The sequence below is a fragment of the Varanus komodoensis genome, unplaced genomic scaffold, assembly GCF_004798865.1.
Source record: "Varanus komodoensis strain SLA01 unplaced genomic scaffold, ASM479886v1 scaffold7_1, whole genome shotgun sequence".
Classification (NCBI taxonomy): domain Eukaryota; kingdom Metazoa; phylum Chordata; class Lepidosauria; order Squamata; family Varanidae; genus Varanus; species Varanus komodoensis.
Window position 1 is genome coordinate 789,598 of NW_025336479.1, and position 19,216 is coordinate 808,813.

Sequence of the window (19,216 nt, forward strand, 5' to 3'; positions counted from 1 at the left end):
ACATCCTTTTTAAAGAAGTGGCATGACTCCCTTCCATTGCATAGGAAAAGATACTATTGGTGCTAGATTAAAGCTGGCACAACCATTGTGGTAAGTTTTTTTTTAATAGAATTAGTTAAGAATGCACTCCCTTAGGTTCAGATAACAAAAGGCAAAACATTCATAAGCACAGTTACTCTCCATATACTCCAAAGCAGCCTCTCTCTACCTTTTTACCTTGGAGTAACCCTTGAAATAATGTTCAGGTATCAGAGAAGCCCTGCATAAAAACTTCCATATGTGCCTGCCCACCTCTTAAGATCTGGGGCAGATACCCTTCTCTGGGTGCCCTCCCTGAAGGAGATTAGGAGGGTGACTACCTGGAGAAGGGCCTTCTCTGCAATGGCACCCCAATTGTGGAATTTGCTCCCCAGACTCGCCTGGCACCGTCACTTTATTCTTTTTGGTGCCAAGCCAAAACCTTTTAATTTTCCCCATGTTTCAAGACCTGACTGTTTTAATTGGGGTTTTATTAGTAGTTGAATTTTAAGACGCTGTGTTTTAAAATTTTTACATTTTGTATTGTTAAATTGTCTTAAGACTTCGGTAATGGGACACTCTAGAAAAGGTTTAAATAAATAAATAAATATTATAAAGTTAGTCCTGGGTTTAATGTAAATGAAGGTTGCAATTTGATTTTAATTAGTGCTATTTGCATGAAAAATTATATTGAATAGTATGGTTACTGAAAGCCCAAAATCCAAACAATATGAACAATTTCAGCTAAGATGTTATTTTTTGAAACTACAAAGAAGAATAAAATTAATTTCTTTATTATAAACCCTCTGCTTATTTTTTGCTGCATAATATTTAATTCTGAATTGAACTTTGGGTATCAAGTTAGGGAAGTGTGTTTTTGCAGCATCTTCCAAAGTCCATGAACCTTTCAGTCCAACCTATGCATATTCACCCATAACTACAATTAAAATTTATATAATATAAATATAATTAATATAAATATTTATTTATATTTATATAACAAAAACATTGTTTATGCCATGTTATATAACATGTTGTGTTATTAATTTTATCAATGTGACACACAGCCTGCCATCCTTCCCGTAAGAACCCTTTTGCAGGTCAGGAAGAGAAAGGTTGCTCTAGCTCACAGCCTGACCTGCCTGTGGGAAGGGTCTACAGCCGCCGCTTCCTCTTGTCCCAACATCATGTCCCAGATCCAGACTACCTCTGCCCAGGGAAGACTCACTGGTGACACGCCATTTCCCACTTCCACTGTTAACTGACCAAGGCCCATTTCTTACCCCTTCACTTCAGCAGCCAGTGCCCATCTGTAAATCACAGAGGGGGATGTGATGAAAGGTGGATGTAAAATAAGAACTGTTGCTGGTTGTTGAATGCCAGGCACATGGAATTGTTGCCATGCTGCTCCCTATGAGTCTGAGGCAGATGCACTTGCTGCCCTTGTGGAAGGGGACTCTCCCTGGGCCCCCTCCCATCTCCAAGACAACTGAGGTGAGCAGAAGGACTCCTCAGGAAATAACTCATGTGTTTATAATAGAAACACAGATGAATGTGAAATAGACAGTCCTTATATTCCCCCTTCCCACAAACACACACACAATCCCTTGCAAAACCTCCAATAACCTTTCGCATAACCCAGTTGCTTAAATCCATATATTAAAAGCTATCAGTGAGGATTCTTATCCCATCAATATGTGGCTACTTATTTAGTTCTCTATTTTATTTATTGACATCATCTGCATACCACCCAATTAACATAGTCCTCTGATCAGTTAAGAATTAAAGTTAAAAGCTATTAAAATAAATGGAATGATACTAGCCATAATACAAACTAAGTAATTGAAGCCAGCACCACCAAAACAACATGCACAGATAAAGCCATGAGAATCTTCAAATGATCTTAAAACATCAGGGAAAACAGAAAAATCTTTACTTGGCATTAAATATCATAATGTAAGCAGCAGGCAAGCTTTTCTGAAAGGGTATTCTACAGCTGGGGCACAATCACTGAAAATAATCTTTGCAAAATCAGTACTAAAAGTCGAACTGCAGTGGGATAAATCCAATCGTTTACTGGTTGACTGCAGGCTAAACATGTGTCAGCAGTGTGATGCAGTGGTCAAGAGGGCGAACGCCACCCTTGGTTGCATAGCCAGAAGTGTGGCTTCTAGATCGAGAGAGGTATTACTGCCACTCTGCACGACTCTGGTGCGCCCACAACTGGAGTATTGTGCTCAGTTTTGGGCCCCTTGTTACAGGAAGGATGTAGCCAGGTTAGAGTCAGTGCAGCACAGGGCCACAAGGATGGTGGCCGGTTTGCAGGGGATGCCATATGAGGCGAGACTGAGGAAACTGGGTCTCTTCAGCCTGGAGGAGAGGAGACTCAGAGGGGATATGTTGGTGACATACAGGTATGTGAGGGGATGTCACACGGAGGTGGGTAGAGATCTGTTCTCCCCTGCAGAGCAAGGCAGGACATGCTCCAACGGAGCCAAGCTCAGGGAAACAAGGTCCCATTTAGATACCAGGAAGCACTTCCTGACAGTTAGGACCCCGAAGGTATGGAATGGGCTTCCACGAGAGGACGTTGAGACCCCATTGCTGAGGGTGTTCAAAGATAGGCTGGACATGCACATGGTGGGCATGTCGTGAGCGGAGCCAGCTGGAGCCGGGGGTCAGACTAGATGGCCCAGGAAGCCCCTTCTGACTCACTCTGTTTCTATGTTTCTATTTAGCTGATGAAACAACTTGAGTCATTTTGAGAGGTGGCTGATTCCAAAGGCTTGACACAAGAGGGCAGCACTCACCAGTAATAAAGGACTATAAATGAGACAAAAACCTGTAGCAGTCAGAACTACCAACATGCCTACTTTAATGACTATTTGAAACCATAGCTGCAAACTAGATCTGTAGAAGATCTATCCAGACCACTTCCTTGCATCTCAGCTGCCAGTATGACGGGTAAAACATACCTACTATCTGGGTAAAATATGTGAGTTGCAGATCAAGTCAAACAAGTACAGCAACACTTAACACAGACACAGTGAAGCAATAGGAAACCAACAGCAGCTATTGAAACAGCCACAAAAAAGAGGGAAGAACATGGAGATTATAAGTATATGCATGAAAATGAATGATTCGAATTTGTGTCCATCACATGCAATCAGATACCTCTCACCTGTTCTCAGTAGAACAGAAGAACTGGACCCAGGGATTAGCGTTGCTGCTATCTGAGGATGGGGGTAAGTACATAACCTCTGAGAAACATGTCAGCAGGAGTTTCAGTAGCTCTGTCCTGAAAGACACAACAACGAGAAGTCCCACCTGTCGCTATTTTATTTTGTATTGCATTGCACTGAAGTTGTATTAGAATTTACCACTCTCACATACAATAATTCCTCAGCTCAAAGGACATAATAATCCTGCACTCAAAGACTGTTCTGTTCAAATTATTATTTATTAAAACTTGTATACCCTACATTCTGTCATCAGCTCAAAGTTAACAACATCAAAAGTGTAAATAGTAAAACTTAGCATTTATTAGTTTTTATTAGTTAGTATTAGTTTAAAAATAGTATTTAATATTTAACACCACACAGTAAAACATAAAAGCGGCAGTAAAAAAAACTGTGTAAGAATAGAAATATTTTACATATTTGTAAAAAAGAGACAGACTGAAAATATCAAATCAAAATCTCATACCAGATAACTTCCCAAAAGAAAACTTCTAGCAGATTAACAAGGAGCAACTGAGGACTCCCTTCCCAGAACCTATGCTCAGCTACCAAAAAAGCCCCCTCCCTATTGCTAAGCTGCTAAGCATATCTCTACAGTTGTTCAGACTATCAGAAAACCTCTCAATTATCATTGCAATAGGTATGTGGGCCCACCTGGGTGAAGACAGCCTTTCAATTATCGTGGTTCCAAAATATTCAGGTAAGAACATTACCAGCATTTTGATTTGAACTCGGAAACAAGCAGGAATCCAGTGCTTGTTTCCCCAAGGGGTTCACTTGCTCCCTGTATGTGGCCATGTTAACAATTGGGCCACTGCATTCTGCAGTCAACCAATATTCTTCAAAGACAGCCTTAGGCAGAGTGCATTGCAATAAGCCAGATGCGAGGTAAGCAAGGCCGTGCCACCATAGCCAAATCTGTATTAGCACTGCCAGTTCATGCTGTTTCATAAATTGATGATGTCTTAGTTTTCACCTTCTGTTAGGCGCCATCCAGACTGCAGGCTTAAATAGGAAACAAAGCCTTCCATCTTCCCTGAAATTAAGGCTCTTGAAACTTAATGATTCCTAGATGACATTAGAATAAGGCTCAGAGTACCCAGATTCCCCACACCCATAATAGCCTGCTGAGAGTGGATTCTCACTCGAATGCATAATGCAAAGAAAATGCATAATTCTCTTTAGCCTGTTCTGAAATTTTTTCTAACAATCTCACCTGTTTAAATCATGGAAGAAGTTGGGTGATGGGGAATGAGCAAACCCAACACCAGCCTCCCAGATATATTCACAACTATCAATTGCATGGATATCCTCAGCTGAGTCCTGGAGAGAAAGGTGGAAAAGGAAAGCTCGGTACTCATGGCAACACAAATTGTAAAAACATGGAGCACACTGGGGTATTTTAGTAACAAAGACTACTGCTGAACCTTCCAGCAGAATGCATGGACAAAATGATGAAGATATGGCTAAAGACTTATTTATGCTAAGGTTCCCATATACATAGATGAATAAATATCTGAGATGCTCAAGCAGCAAAGAAGGGATACATGCCACAACACACAGCTTCAAAAATATTCTATGCTGTTACCCACTTTCATTTGTTTTTGTAATGCCCAGTGATGTGCTTATGTACATTATTGAAAAATAAGACAGGCAAATTCATCGAAGTGTGCAACTGTCTTCCATTGAGGTGACTATTTCATTCAGCTCATGAGGCAAATTCTGGCCTGCAAAAGCTTATGCTGTAATGAATGAAGCTACAGGTTTTTTTAGTTCCTTCTAATCTTGTTATTGTGAACTTGGCAGAATGCAACATATCCTGACATACTTATTTAGAAGATTTATAACCCTTTTTTCAGTCAATTGATCCTTGAGGCAGATTACAAAAGAATGATGATACACAAATACATGCATCAAATTCCTGCAGTCCAGCAGCCCTTAGAACCATAGTCAATGGAAGGGCCCAGAGTACTGTACCCAAGACAACTGTGACTGAACAGGTAAGTACAGGCATCTTTAGCAGCAAGATGCTTCCACAAGGAGAGGGAAGGTATTGAACAAGAATGGTGCTTTGACACTACATATTTCTCAGTGTTTTCAGTCTTCTTTAACTTAACCTCTTCCTCTTCTAGGGAACATATATTAATAGTAGTTCTCACATACTCTTGCTGTCTTTGTGTGTTTTCAAGACCAAAAACTTATCACATGGATGAAAACCCCTTCCCGCGTTCATCACAATGTAACCAGTTAACATTTAAGCAGCTTTTATTATTATCACACTGCAAAAACAAGAAACCCTTGCAGGTAAGGAAAGACAAAATTAACCAGTGAACTGCTATCATCCCCAATACATCTATTCCAGTTTAAGGAGGGGAACACTTGAGCTTCTTGGACATAGCTGGCAGACTAAAATAAAAGTTCAAGCAGCTGTCTTCTATTCCAGACCACCCAACCTGAAACAATATATTATAGCAAGACTAAGTAGACTTGAAGGAACTGGGCATAGCATGCATTTTTCCTAGATGAAATGCACGCAACTTTAAGGAACTAGAAGGACATTTAAGGGTACTTACAAGAAAATGGAGAATGGAAAAAAATTGGGTAGAGAAAGGTAACAAAAACAAATAAAGCTAATAAAAAATTAAGACATTATTCCAAGCAACCCCCCCCCCCAAACCTCACTAACTTAGCATAGGCAGAGCAATGAATCCCCTGAAGGACAGTGTTCCCAGCAAGGTAGACAAAGCCAGTTTAGAGTCTGCTTGGCATCAATGAAGGGAGACAAAAGACCATCCCTCCTTGTATGGTTTTATTACCCCCTCTCTTGGGTACATCCTTAGTGTAGTTCAGGTAACCAGGTGATAAATTATCAAGTCCTTCATAGGCTGGCCTCTCTGCCAAGGTCCAAAGGAAGGGAATAATCCATGCACCAATTAGCCCATTTGAGCTCTGCCCCACCACATCTCTGCACTCAGCTTCACGAATGCAGACTCTCATATCCATTTATTATTGCTCCAGAACTATCCTTTGGTGGCACTACTCCCTTGTTCATACCACATGCAAATCACCAGGACCAATTTTGTAGAATTAAGTGCCTGCCAAAAGCAGTATTTTCACTTTCTAGGGAAAAAGTAGTCTTTCTAGCAGCTGACGTAAAGGAGGCCCACAATTGATGTGCCTGGCATCATTAAGATGAGTTCTGTTTCAATGTTTTAATTAATCAAATTCTCTGTGCTGTCCTTTTCCTGGCACATACAGATTCACATTGAAACTCTTGTCTAAGGCCTCTGAAGTTCCATTATATAACAATGAATCTGATACATTACAGCAGGAAGGCATGGCAATAGTGTGAATGGTTGGAACATATCCAGCTTGCCTGCCTTCTAAGACAACATTGCACAGAGCACATCATGCTGGAAAAAAGTGCAACTTTTAAGCATTCTCCAACTAGAACGATTGTGATCTCTCCAAGTAATCAACACTTCATTGATTTCTATAATGCAGGGATTCTCTGTGTAAATAGTTAAATCAGATTTATAAAGTTGCTCACTGAATGACTCTAGGCCAGTCAATGCCTCTCAACCTAACCTACCTCACAGGGTTGCTGTTATGAGGATAAAAATGGAGTGGAGGAGAACTATGAAAGCTGTTCCACACAAGAGGAAAAAAGGCAATATATAAATGCAATGTAATAACAATTGAAGTAGCTGAAAAGAAAATCATACATAATACTTCAATTCATGGAACCATACAATAGGTATGACAAATCTCATATTCATGCCAGGGCCCTGACCTTATATTTATGGAAAGATAGAGCAAGTAGTCAAATAATGACAAGACGACTGGATCCAATGAATTCCTAGACACTTTTCTTGGGTCCCACCAAGGTGTCCTATTTATCACATTTTAATACATACAGTATATATTAAACATTAGTTGCTGCTAAGGATTTTTGTGAAATACGTTTCTATGTGTAAACTATATGTTCTAATGAATTGTTCGGTGCGTTGGAGCTCACTTTGGAGAGGCTATCTGTGGTTACAAACCATTTTAAAGTGATTTCAGGACCCCCAGATGTGTGCAGCTATTTGTGCACATTACTGTTTGGGTCTTTCACAAGTATGCATTTATATACTTATAGATGTCTGAAAAAGAGAAGTTTCACCAAGAAGATGTAACTGCTTCCAAACTGCAGCAAGTAGCAGCCCTAGACAGAGAGGCTCCCAATATCTTCCCCCTTTCCATTATCTTCCCCCTTTGATTTAACTGGACAGCAGTCAAATAAGCTGTCAAGCCAAACCAAAGATATGAGTGATCTGTGGTCACAAAAAGGGAAGCAGGTTTTACAGCACCTTCAAAAGACAATTTTTGGGAGGTGGGGGGAGTCTACTGTCCTCACATTTCTATTTGTTCATAAGACTCTAGGTGTTCAGAAAAATAAAAAAGTATGAGGTATCTCCTTCTAAAAAGAACCAGCATTTTGAAATCTAGATGTTAAAACTCCAGTTTTATAACAGGCTCTACATGCTTCTTTTGCATATGTCCCTGTGAAGAAATCACAAGGAGCCTTGTCCCCCTCCTCCTCAAAAAAACCCCCTTATAAAAGGCACTGGCTGTTAAAATTGACATCTCCTTGTAAAATCAGGTGGCTTGCACTTTACCGTGTTCCCAAACAGATAAAATCACAAGAAGTGGAAAGGGAGGGCATACTTAGGCTAATGGAATCCAAAGAGAGATGCAGCAAGAGAGACAATGCGCAAAAGCAAGGATTTGGACACAAAGGGAAGATAAATCCTACTGCTGCCTTTTGACAGCTGTGAAACCAAACCAAGCGGGGGCTCTCTGAGTGGCTCTGCATGTCATGACAAGCAAGTGTGTTGGGTTATCACTACTGGTGATAACTTACTGCATTTCCCCCAATGATTACAAAACCCAGCTAGTTCAATTGGTTTCTGTCCCCCTCCCTTGTCCTCCTGCTCTTGCTACATACCCCAGCAGCCACCACAAGCAAAATCCCTTTCTTTACCATAATGCTCCCTGTAAAAACCTCTGACTGGTCCACTGAGGTTTTGAGGTAGGTTCTCCCTTTCCCCCCTTCTGATTGCACTTCCATCTCTTTAACACTTCCTAGCCAATCCTGCCCCAATTTTTTGTGGGAGAGGGAAGGGTTTACATCAGAATAAACACTTCTGCTGTGTTTCCCCACTTCTCCTTCCATGCATTTACCCACTTTCTCTCTGTTCCAGAAAGAAATAAGGTGATAGGTACAGCACTCAGCCAACAGGACCAAAGCAACTAATGAAGTGCATGTTATTAGGAAGCTGAGACTAGTAGAGATCAGAGGCCTGAAGATCCCGCCTGTTGTCACTCTTTCCATGGGACTCAGGTGTTTTTCCACCACAAACAGAAAAATGGAGTTCAGGTCACAACAGGCAACCATGGTAAGCAGAAACCACGCAAGAGACCACTGTTTCTTGTCATAGTTTTCATGCCTGAAACAAGCCATAATGATATACCATGACTGGATAAGTTCACAATGGCAAAAAAAAACAACAACAACAACCCCCAAACTCACAATTGTTTGTCATGACATGCAAACCCAGTCTCTGGTTCAGTGTCCAGGGTTGGTAAGGCTGCTTATTTTTGGATCTTTGTAAGTGTACACATGCACATTTGCAAAATATCAAAGAAGAATTAGTAAAATAATGGGTGTCCCAAATATGTTTAAATGCTTGTTTGCAACCATGGACAGCTTAGACACTTTGTCGTAGCTGTGAAACAGGGACTGTGAAAGCCATCTGTCAAGCCATCTGTCACAATCGCTTAAGAAAAATGGAACAGAGTGCAAAAAAAGCTGTGGTGAGCTGGAAAAAGTTCACAATCACAGCAGGGAGGGTGAAGCAAGTTGGTCCTGTCGGTGTCCCCTAGAATATCTGCAGGAGGTCAGAGGGGGAACAAGGAGGCAAGCAATCCATAGTAAGCCTGATTATCTGTCAGGTGCACCACGAATTTCCTGCAGAACAACTAGCACACTGTGGCCCAGAATGGGCCGACATGACATCCAAATGTACCCATTTTCCTTTTCACATTAAAACCTGAAAAAGATTGTTACACTGGTCCATCACAGAGTATACTTATATACCTTGGGAAGGCACTACAGTATATCATATACATATAGATATTGTGTGTGTGTGTGTGTGTGTGTTTTACACATCATAAAACATACATCACAGGTTACAATTAACTTTGTTTATATGTTTAAATTGTATTTATGATATAAGTGCTACCTTGAGGGTTCTCATTTGCTCTGAAAAGTGGCATAAAATACAGCAATAGATAGTTCTTTCTACTTGTGATGGTCACATTTTGAAGCAAACTAAAGAGCTTTATCATTATTTTGCATAACATAACTTTGATAAAAGATGATGTTTAGGAGCCTTGAATAGTTCTTCCAAATGACATATATTTAAAATGCTGCATGTGAGGATACGGCTGCAGAGCCAACCTTGCCCAAATTGGCTTAGAATGTCAACTGAAGAAACATGAAGTATACAGCCTCTCTTCTCTAATAAACAGTGGAAGAGTTTGCTTTCCTAGAATAATTACAATGGCTGAAAGATCAGAGACACGATAATGGAGACAGTGTCACCATTCCTTTCAAGTACCAGACAAGCCTGCCAATAACGTTCTTTGGACAGCTTGTACCAGGCAATTCCAATTTAGTCTTAACGAAAACTGTAGAAGGCCTGTCATGAAAGTGAAAGACTGCCTAATTCAGCAGAGCAGGATGAAAATTAAAGCTGTATCTGCATCACTTGCTCCTCTGCAATTTGGAAGTACCATGAAGGGATAGCATCCCTACAAAGGTAGCAGCAACACTGTGATGCCAGAAAAAGTGAAAAGCAACATCGTTTTGGATCCAGTACTAAACCTTTTCAGGAGAGTCATTATAGAAAACTACATTCAATGGCATCCCAAAAATAGAAACATAGAAACAAAGCATGTCAGAAGGGCATCTAGTCTGACCCATGGCTCCAGCCAGCTCCACTCATGTAATCCCCAACACAATGGTTGTCCAATCTTTCCCTGAATGCCCTCACTGATGGGATCTCAACCACCTCCCTTGGAAGCCTATTCCATATCCTGGAGTCCTAACCATCAGGAAGTACTTCCTGACATCCAACCTGAAGCCTGATTCCTTGAGCTTTGTCCCATTGGAACATGTCCTGCCCCCCAGGGAAGAACAAGTCATGGCCCTCCTCCACATGGTATCCCCTCACATACCTATAAGTCGCTAAAAGATCTCAGTCTCTTCTTCCCCAGGCTGAAAAGGCCCAGTTCCCTCAATCTCTCCTCATATGCCTTCCCTTCCAACCCAGCTACCATTCTTGTGACCCTGCACTGAACCAATTCTAACCTAGCTATGTCTCTCCTATAATGTGGAGCCCAGAACTGGATGCAGTACTCCAGTTGTGGGCACACCAGAGTTGTGTAGAGTGGTATCAACACCTCCCTAGATCTGAAAGCCATGCTTCTGGTTATACATCCAAGGGTGGCATTTCCCTGTTTAACCACTGCTGGCTCATGTTCAGCCTGCTGTCGACAAGTACCCTGAAATCCCTTCCACAGGAACAGCTCTGCAGCCACTTGTCCCCCATCCTGACTCCTATTCCTGTGTCCCAAGATCTTATAGTTATCCACATCGAGTGCCATCCTGTTGTTCCCTGCCCACCTCCACAGCCTGTCCAGAACCTTCTGGATCTGGATCACCTGACGTCAGTTGTAGCCACCACTCCCACTTTGGTATCATCCATGAATTTAGTCAGCAGACTGTTTATCCCCTCCTCCAGGTCACTGATAAAAAGGCTGAACAGAATCAGTCTCAGAACTGAGTCCTGGAGCCTCTGCTCATCACCGGCTGTCATTCTGACAACTCCCCACTGATAGTTATCCTCTGCTTGTGGTCCGTCAACCATGCTCTGATCCATCAGATAGTGTATTGATCTATCCCAAAGCTCAACAATTTCTTGACTATGATATCATGTGGCACTTTGTCAAAGGCCATGCTGAAATCTAGGTGAACCACATCCACTGCGTCCTCTCTGTCTAACCACCTTGAGACCTTATCATAGAATTTCACAAGGTTCGTCTGGCTGAACCTGTTTTTATGGAAACTGTGCTGAGTGGCTGCCAACCTTCCTTCCCTATCTAGGGTTTCTAGAGCTTTCCCTATTATAAGCCTTTCTATTATTTCCCAGAATGGATGTCAGGGTAACTGAAATTCCCCATATCTTCTTAGCTACCCTTTTCAAAGATTGGAACCACTGATGTCACCCTCCAATCCTCCAGAACTTCTTCTGTTTTCCACACGACCTCAAAAATGAAGGCCAATGGTGGCAATAATACCCATGCCAATTCATTAAGTACCCTTGGGTGTAGCCCCCATCAGGGCCCAATGCCATTCTAACATCCAGGGCTCTGAGGAGCTCCTTGACTTCTAGGGAGGTGACTCCAATCTTTGCCCCCATAACCCAAACCTCATCTAGCCCTTCAAGTAGATCTCCCCCAGCCTGCTTTGGGGAGAACACAGAAGCAAAATAATCATTTAGCATCTGTGCCTGTTCCCTCGCATCAGTTACCAGATCCCCTCCCTCCTTTCTAAGTGGTCCCACTACCTATCTGGCCTTCCTCTTCCTATTTAAATGAAGGAACAAGCCCTTTTTTGTTGCTCTTGACATTCTTCACAAGTCTCAGATCATAAGCAGCCTTAGTCTTGCAAAGACTCCTCCTGCACCGTGCTGCCTTCTCCTGGTATACCCTTTTGTCAACTTGCCCCAGTGTCCATTTCCTGTGGAGGTCCCTCTTCCTTCTATTCCCTCTTACCACCTCTCTTCACATCCACATTGGCATCCTCCTAGGCTTCCCTGCTTTGCTAATAGCAGTATCATTAAGGCTTGTTTCTCCAAGATCTCCCTTTTTAAAGTCATCAACCCCTCCTGAACTCTCTTGCTTTCCAGTACCCTCTCCCAGAAGACTCCCCGCAACCTGGGCTTCAATTGACAAAGGTTGGCCCTCAAGAAGCCCCAACTCCTAGTACTTGACCTACCACTCATCCCCGTTCCCCTGATCTCAAAGCATAGGAAGAAGTGGTCACTCTCATCCAGAGCTCCCCCTCCACCAGATCCTCCGCTGTTGATCAGAACCAAGTCTTGGATGTTCCTCCCCCTCATAGCCATTCTGACCCTCAGGGTGAAAAAATCTCCCTCCATATCTTCTAGGAAGCAATGGGACCCAGCTTCCGCCACCAAGTGCGTCTCCCAACTAGGAAGGTACAGGTTGTAGATTCAGCATTACATACACTAAATTCTACATACACAACTCATTATTCTGCAGACCACAGATCTGTAATTTTTCCAGAAACCCCTAGAATGATGCCTTGTTCCAGTGGTCATTTGCATTCAACATACAAAAATTTATTCAATAATATTTGCCCACAAAGACTATCAGCTACAAGCACTGCACAATGACTTGGCAGCAGAGCTTAAAGCATGAACTATATATAGTTTAACTCCTTTAGGATATTTATATACTGATTAGAGTCTTCAAGGCTTCTTAAAATGCTCTAAGAAAAATGAATACAATAAATTCCAAAAGGAAATAAATGTCAAGATAAAGTTGTGGCAATTAATGTAATGTGTGCCAAAAAGTGAGAAACCAGAAGACAATTGGAAAAAAATTCTCATATTTAGTAGACTCACAAATTCTAAGCCAACTTTTATTATTTTTATGAACTCGGTCAAAATTAAGTATAGGGTCCAATTAGACTAGTTAAATGAATTGTATCTGCCATGCTACATGCAAGTGAAATATCAACTCTTCTAAAACATATGTGCTAAATAGGCAGATTATTTAAGGTCCTCTAGCAGAGTTAGGAATGTCAATTTTTTAACCAGCCTTTGTAGTTTAATTTCTGAACCAGCCCCTGCAGTTTCAACTCTTTGACAGCACTGAGATCTGCTGCAAATAGCAAGTGGTAAAGTCTACCTCCAAGCCATGAAAAACTTAACTTTACAAAATTCTGTTAAGGCACAAGAGCAAGCTAAACATTTTTCTGGCCTGTTGGCAACCCTACACACAACAAAGCCGTACTTGGTACTCTAAAGTTGTTCATGGCACATTTTCAAAAGCAAGGCAGTAACTGAATTGGACCTGCCAGAATTTATTTTTCCACCAGGAACCTGACCTCCATTATTGATGCAAAGGGAAGAGCCCAAGACAGGGACCATTTCGCTTAATGGTGACCTCAGGCCGATCCAGATACCCAAGTAATTACTCTGGAGCATATGGAAAAGTAAACAGTAGATGCAAACATTTTCAGTTTAACATTCTGAACAGCTCTTACTTGAAAAAGATTTGTCAGAATAGTGGCAAAACACTAGATTATTCAACTTACCACATTGCTTTTTCGATGACTCTGAACTGTGAATTCTGGACAGAAGAGCAAATCTGCAATGGCCAGAAGCAATGACTCAGCGAGAGGCCTAGCATTTTCATCATCTTCATCTCCCTGCAAGTCATGAATAAGTTAAAGTATTTTCAGTCTAAACCCAATGCTTACTGCAGAGCAACATTGAGTCAATATTTGTTTTGTTTTATTTTTATTAACCAGGCTGTTGGTGATAGTGGCTGCACATCGAATTCACCTTCAATGGATCAGGAAATAGCTGGGGAAAAATAAGGGTTCAATAAAGGAGGACAAGCGACAAAAGCAATAGAATCAGAGTTGCTTCCTTTCGAGATACACTAACAAAAAATAATCAGTACTCAAATAAGAGCATAAAAATCCCTGCTGGATTAGACCAAAAGTCTATTTAGTTCTGCATTCTGTTTGCACAATGGGCAACCAGATTCCTCTTGGAAGGTCACAAACAGGATATGAACATAACAGCATCCTCCTGCTCATGTTCCCTGGTACCTGGTATTCAAAGCCATACTGCCTTCAACACTGGAGGTAATATTAGCAGCCACTGATCGCCATATCCAGCATGAATTTGTCGAATCCCATTTTAAAGCTGTTCATGCTGGTGGCCATCAAAATATCATGTGGTAATGAATTCCACAGTTTACCTGTGCACTGTACCTGTAAAGAAGTGCTTGCTTTTGTCTGTCCTAGACGATGACAGATGCACCATGGATGGAGCACCTCTGAACAAGAACAAGGGCAGATGAACAGGGATCCACTTCACATTCAAAAGACTGAATTAAGATCTGGGCCTGTTTTCAAGATCACACATTCAGCATTTGGATTTGTCTGCTGGCACATGCCCACATGTGCACACACACATGCAACCACCATTAGCTTTCTAGCATGCTACATGTGAGTTCCATGTACAGCATTTAGGTTTGCACAAGCTCAGAGAAAAATGAGAATGGACTGAGAGTAAATTCATAAATGTGAATACGTTATCCAAGAAAGAAGAGCTTACAGCCTCAAGTAGTCTCATGAGCCACTCAAATATCAAGCACCATTCAGAAGCTAAAACCAAACTTAGAAAGAGGCAGTTGCATATGAGTTACTTGGAACTGCATGTTTATTTCAATGAGTCTGGACAAGAAACAGAATTTACCTATCATATTAATCTTGACCACCGTTCTTTGGAGTAAGCTTCTATTTCTTCTCATTTTATGGTGTCTAGCATTAAGATTTTGCTCAAGTTCACTTAGTGGGTCTTTGGCCTATCTGGGATTTGAAACTAAAGCCTTATCTAGAGAGCATCCAAAACGTTTTTCCAGTTTCATTTTACCAACTTGTAGTTTAAGTTCCAACATTTGCTCTGCTGACTACATGGAAGCCACCTGTACTGTAACAAAATGCAGCCATCTGAGAGCAGGATGGAGGTAATCTTGAATCCACTGGACCTGAAGCCCCTTTGCCTCCAAGAAGGCCCCATGATGAAGCTTCCTCTCCACCCAAGTTGGCTTCATTAATTCACTGTTGAAATTTACAGGGTGTGGTGGGAGACTATGAAGTAAGAGAAAAACAGTATAGCAGAAAGTAAGGGAAGTATTTCCCATACATACTTCCTGCTCTGGCCAATATTAGCCAGCAGGGCTTTCAAAGTGGTTTTTTTCCTCAGAGAGGACACCCCACCTCCTATAAACCCATCTATGAAGGCTGCACTCTTTGACTGATAGTTTTGCTGATGCTTTGCAACTCCCTTTCCTCTCTTTTTGGTACTTCACATCCCAAGACCTGCGTGCACCATCACCTAAGTTCAGATGTACGGATTTTTCTGTATATTCATCATCAGATCTGTAGAATTCAGGAGAAGATACAGAACTTTGTTGGATTGGGAGCAGAATTCTCCAAGTACAGATTACCAGTTCAAAAATTATTAGACTGCAAAAGTACACCCAAATAATCCTGGATGGTAGGACACACAACCTTCTACAGAATACTTTTATTGAAATAAAAATCTGAATGGGGCAAAACCAGAGGAAACATTTCACAGCTAGAAAGTCATAAATAGTAAGTAGTAGTGACAGAATATGATTATGGGTACCAGATGCAATAACTGGCAATGGAATCACCATTTCAGTGGTAGCACAATCCTAGTTATGTGATGCTAGATACAAAAAAGTCCCACATTTGAGCTTCTTAGTGCATCTGGCCAACCACTGTTGAGGAGAAAAACAAATTGTTTTACCACAAACTAGGAGTATAAAGTATTGACACTCAACCAACTCATAGGCTATAATCCAATTAGAAGAGCTAAAAATATATTATCTATACATTTTACATTATCTATGAAAGTACTGTCTGAGGGAACATTCATACAGAATAGAAAAATGGGCTGAAGGCTCCCAGGTCAAATGACCTGACTGCTGGAACCCTTTAGCTTCAATTGCATTATATTACTCAGTACATGAACACAATTTAAACAATGCATGGAACTTCATACGGTGGCTGGATGATCTATGAGAAATATGCTGTAGAACCAGGGGTGAAGCAATGGGCACATTTGCACATCACACCAACCCTTTGTAGCATTAAGCCACAGAAGGTTTGTTGCACCTGACAAATAATCAGGCTCACCGTAGCTTGTTTGCCCACTCTTTCCCTCTAAGTCTTCCTGTGGGTATCCCAGGAGCAACCACAGGGGGACCAATCTGTTTCCCAATCCCAGCCATTATCACAACCTATTTGCAGTCCACTATAGCTTTTTGCACTTCACCCTTTTTTCTCCCCAGAGAATGCAAATGCATATTTTGTCGAAGATCAAATCCATTCATTCCCCTGTCCAAAACATCTTTTAAGGAGGACCCAGACTTTTGACAACTAGCTATCCATCAAAACTCCTTCTCCCAAGAAAATGAGGGATGCACTTTTGTGTTTTCCCAAGCAATGAACGTCTTAAGAAAATGTGCACCAGCCTGCTGACTGTTGGCACAAATGAGAAAAAAAAAAAAAGAGAGAGAATTTTGCTATAAAAGGAGTGTAAATCACACCACCACCTTTTCACAAGCAAGGATCAGTCATGCCTTAGCTTTTTCTTGAAAGCTTGCCTTTAAACAACTGCCAAGAGAAAGCAAAGGGTAAAAAGCCTATCTGCAACCTCTTTGAGGCAACAACATTCAAGGATGGTGCCTGAGCACTTTGGCAGCAGAGACCCCCGAGGCATTGTCCCAGCAGTGACTGCAAGTTCCTGCATTCGATCTTCTGTGAACTTTCACAGTTGCACAAGTGTGGGTAAAAACATTTTAAAAAGAATTAAACCTATATATGCACATTTAAAAAAAAAATCTAACAGCCATTCCAAGATGCTACTTATGGTGAATGTGGAATTTGGAATGGCAAAAGCTGTCAAGCCATCTTCCATGATCTCCAAAGAGAAAAAAAGTAAAGTGTAAAATAACTGTGGCAAGCCAGAAAGAGTATGCAATTTTGGCAAGGAGGGCAACAAGCCAGTTCCAGCTGCCTCCCACTGTCAGTTTTGCATGATGCAGCAGTTGGTACTGGCAGGTGATTATGGTTGCACAGGTTTGGATGACATAACAACCAATCATGAGTACAAGTACCCCTAAAACAAGCTATGAATTGTCAGGGTGGCTTGTGGCCTAGAGTAAGCCACCCTATGGTAATCAGTCTGAGTTCACATGACATGACAATCCACCATGGGTAGCAAGCTATAATGGGCTGTTTTGTCATGTGAACCCAGTTAATGGAGAAATGCTGTCAGCCTGCAGGACACGTCAAGTGCTTCAAGGCATTCAAATCAAGCCTTATTCGTTTTTCTCACTATTCATGCTTCTGTCACAAATCTGTAACCGTTTCCAAGGAAACCACATGTCCTGTTTGCAGCCCTATAGCACTGCTGTTCAAAGCTCATCTTGGATTCTCAGGCCCTCCCTCTCTGCTGGAAGAGAGACAGGCGCTTATCTGTGACAGCCAGGCCCGTATCAGCTTGTGCACGACACCCAGCCCTTCACTCATGGCAAGTGAGCTGGTCTACGATAATGACCTGCATTGATCTGACGTTGTCTAGTACCATACCAGGGCAACCAATAAAAGCATTCCATGTGCAGCAACAGCGACATGAGATGAAAGCAGGTCAGCTGCAGACATTTCCTTTCAGCTTTGAGATCAAAGATGGAAAAAGAGTCTTTAGAATCGAAAGCATTAATTTGCTAATTGTCAGCCAGTTACTCAATCTGCCCCCATGTTGAACAATAAGGATGTTTCAACCAGAACCACGCACAACATTTAAGCACTGGTTACAATCCTGCAAGACTTTCTCCTACTCAAGACCCACTGAAATGAATGAATGACAAGAGCACAGCTACACTCTTATATTCCCTACTTATTTCAATGGGGCTAGCCTAGAAGAGGTTTCTGAAAGACCAGCTGAAGGCATTTAAACTAATTGCTCTAATAAATTTAACATTATTTGGTCAAGAAAAAACATTACACTTACCCCAAAATTAGTAATCCCAAACTACTACAATATTTAATAAATTGATTACATGTAATTACTGTGGCAAGGATTGCATTTGCCCAACACTGGAAGAGTGAAGAACCACCCACAATGAACTGATCCTAAAAAGATCTTGGACTGTGCAGAAATGGACAGATTGACTTTGTCACTGAAGGAGAAAGAAGATACAGACTTGTTTCAAACTTGGGACTCTTTTTATTATTGGCTAGAGAAACGGGGCTTCGCACAGATTTAAATATGTTCATAAGTTAACATAAAAAGAAAAATGTGGGGGGGGCTGGCCCAGTAGGTCCGATGTTTCCAATGATTGATGTTATTTTTAGTTTTTCTTTGTTATTAGATTTAGAATAAAACTTATTCAAAAAAATAATCAATTTATCAGTAAACATTTTATCAGCAAGGCAACATTTTTAAATCAGCTGACTGTATAAAAAGATGAACCTCCTTAAGGTAACTAGATCACAAAACAGATTCATCATGTATGTTGTATCTAGTAGTAGAAGAAATTTTTTAAAATTTTAAAATATTTAGTGTGCAAAGAGCTTTCTGGAGTAATTTTAGTTTAAAATCTTGTTGCCTAAAAACAAATAAATCCCCTCCCTCTCCTGTGGTTTCTGGGTAGAAAACAGCTGATTCAACAAAATGCATTCCGAATTCTATAATAAGAAAAGTCCAGCAGAGCAACCAATTCAAATAAATTACTCCCCACCACCCCCTCAAATCAAAGCAGCTGAATGCTTTTGAGTGCAGAAGCTGCTCAGTCTTTTCAGATTTGAATTCCATGGCAGTAACTAGGAGGGTTGGAAGATAGCATGGCAGTTTTATGGTTTAAAGCACAGAAACTGTATTGCCCACTGGAAAAAGCAAGCTAGAGTAATTCACAACATGGTACTTCCATATGACAGCAAACAACTTTCATTCCTTGATGCTATTCTAATGCCCACCTGCAGAGTCCCTGCAGAA

At 41.2% G+C, this 19,216-nt stretch overlaps 1 protein-coding gene across 2 annotated transcripts in view; it reads right to left on the reverse strand.

Moving 5' to 3' along the window:
• HID1 (HID1 domain containing) overlaps window positions 1-19,216 on the reverse strand; it is a 58,737-nt gene that overhangs the window by 25,673 nt on the left and 13,848 nt on the right. The window contains exons 4-6 of one of the 2 annotated variants that reach the window (XM_044453890.1): window positions 13,711-13,824; window positions 4,474-4,580; window positions 3,200-3,316 (exon numbers count right to left, since the gene is read on the reverse strand). In XM_044453890.1, coding sequence (XP_044309825.1) covers window positions 3,200-3,316; window positions 4,474-4,580; window positions 13,711-13,824 — 338 coding nt within the window. The remainder of the gene's footprint in view (window positions 1-3,199; window positions 3,317-4,473; window positions 4,581-13,710; window positions 13,825-19,216) is intronic. The other variant, XM_044453891.1, reaches the window with a different exon arrangement.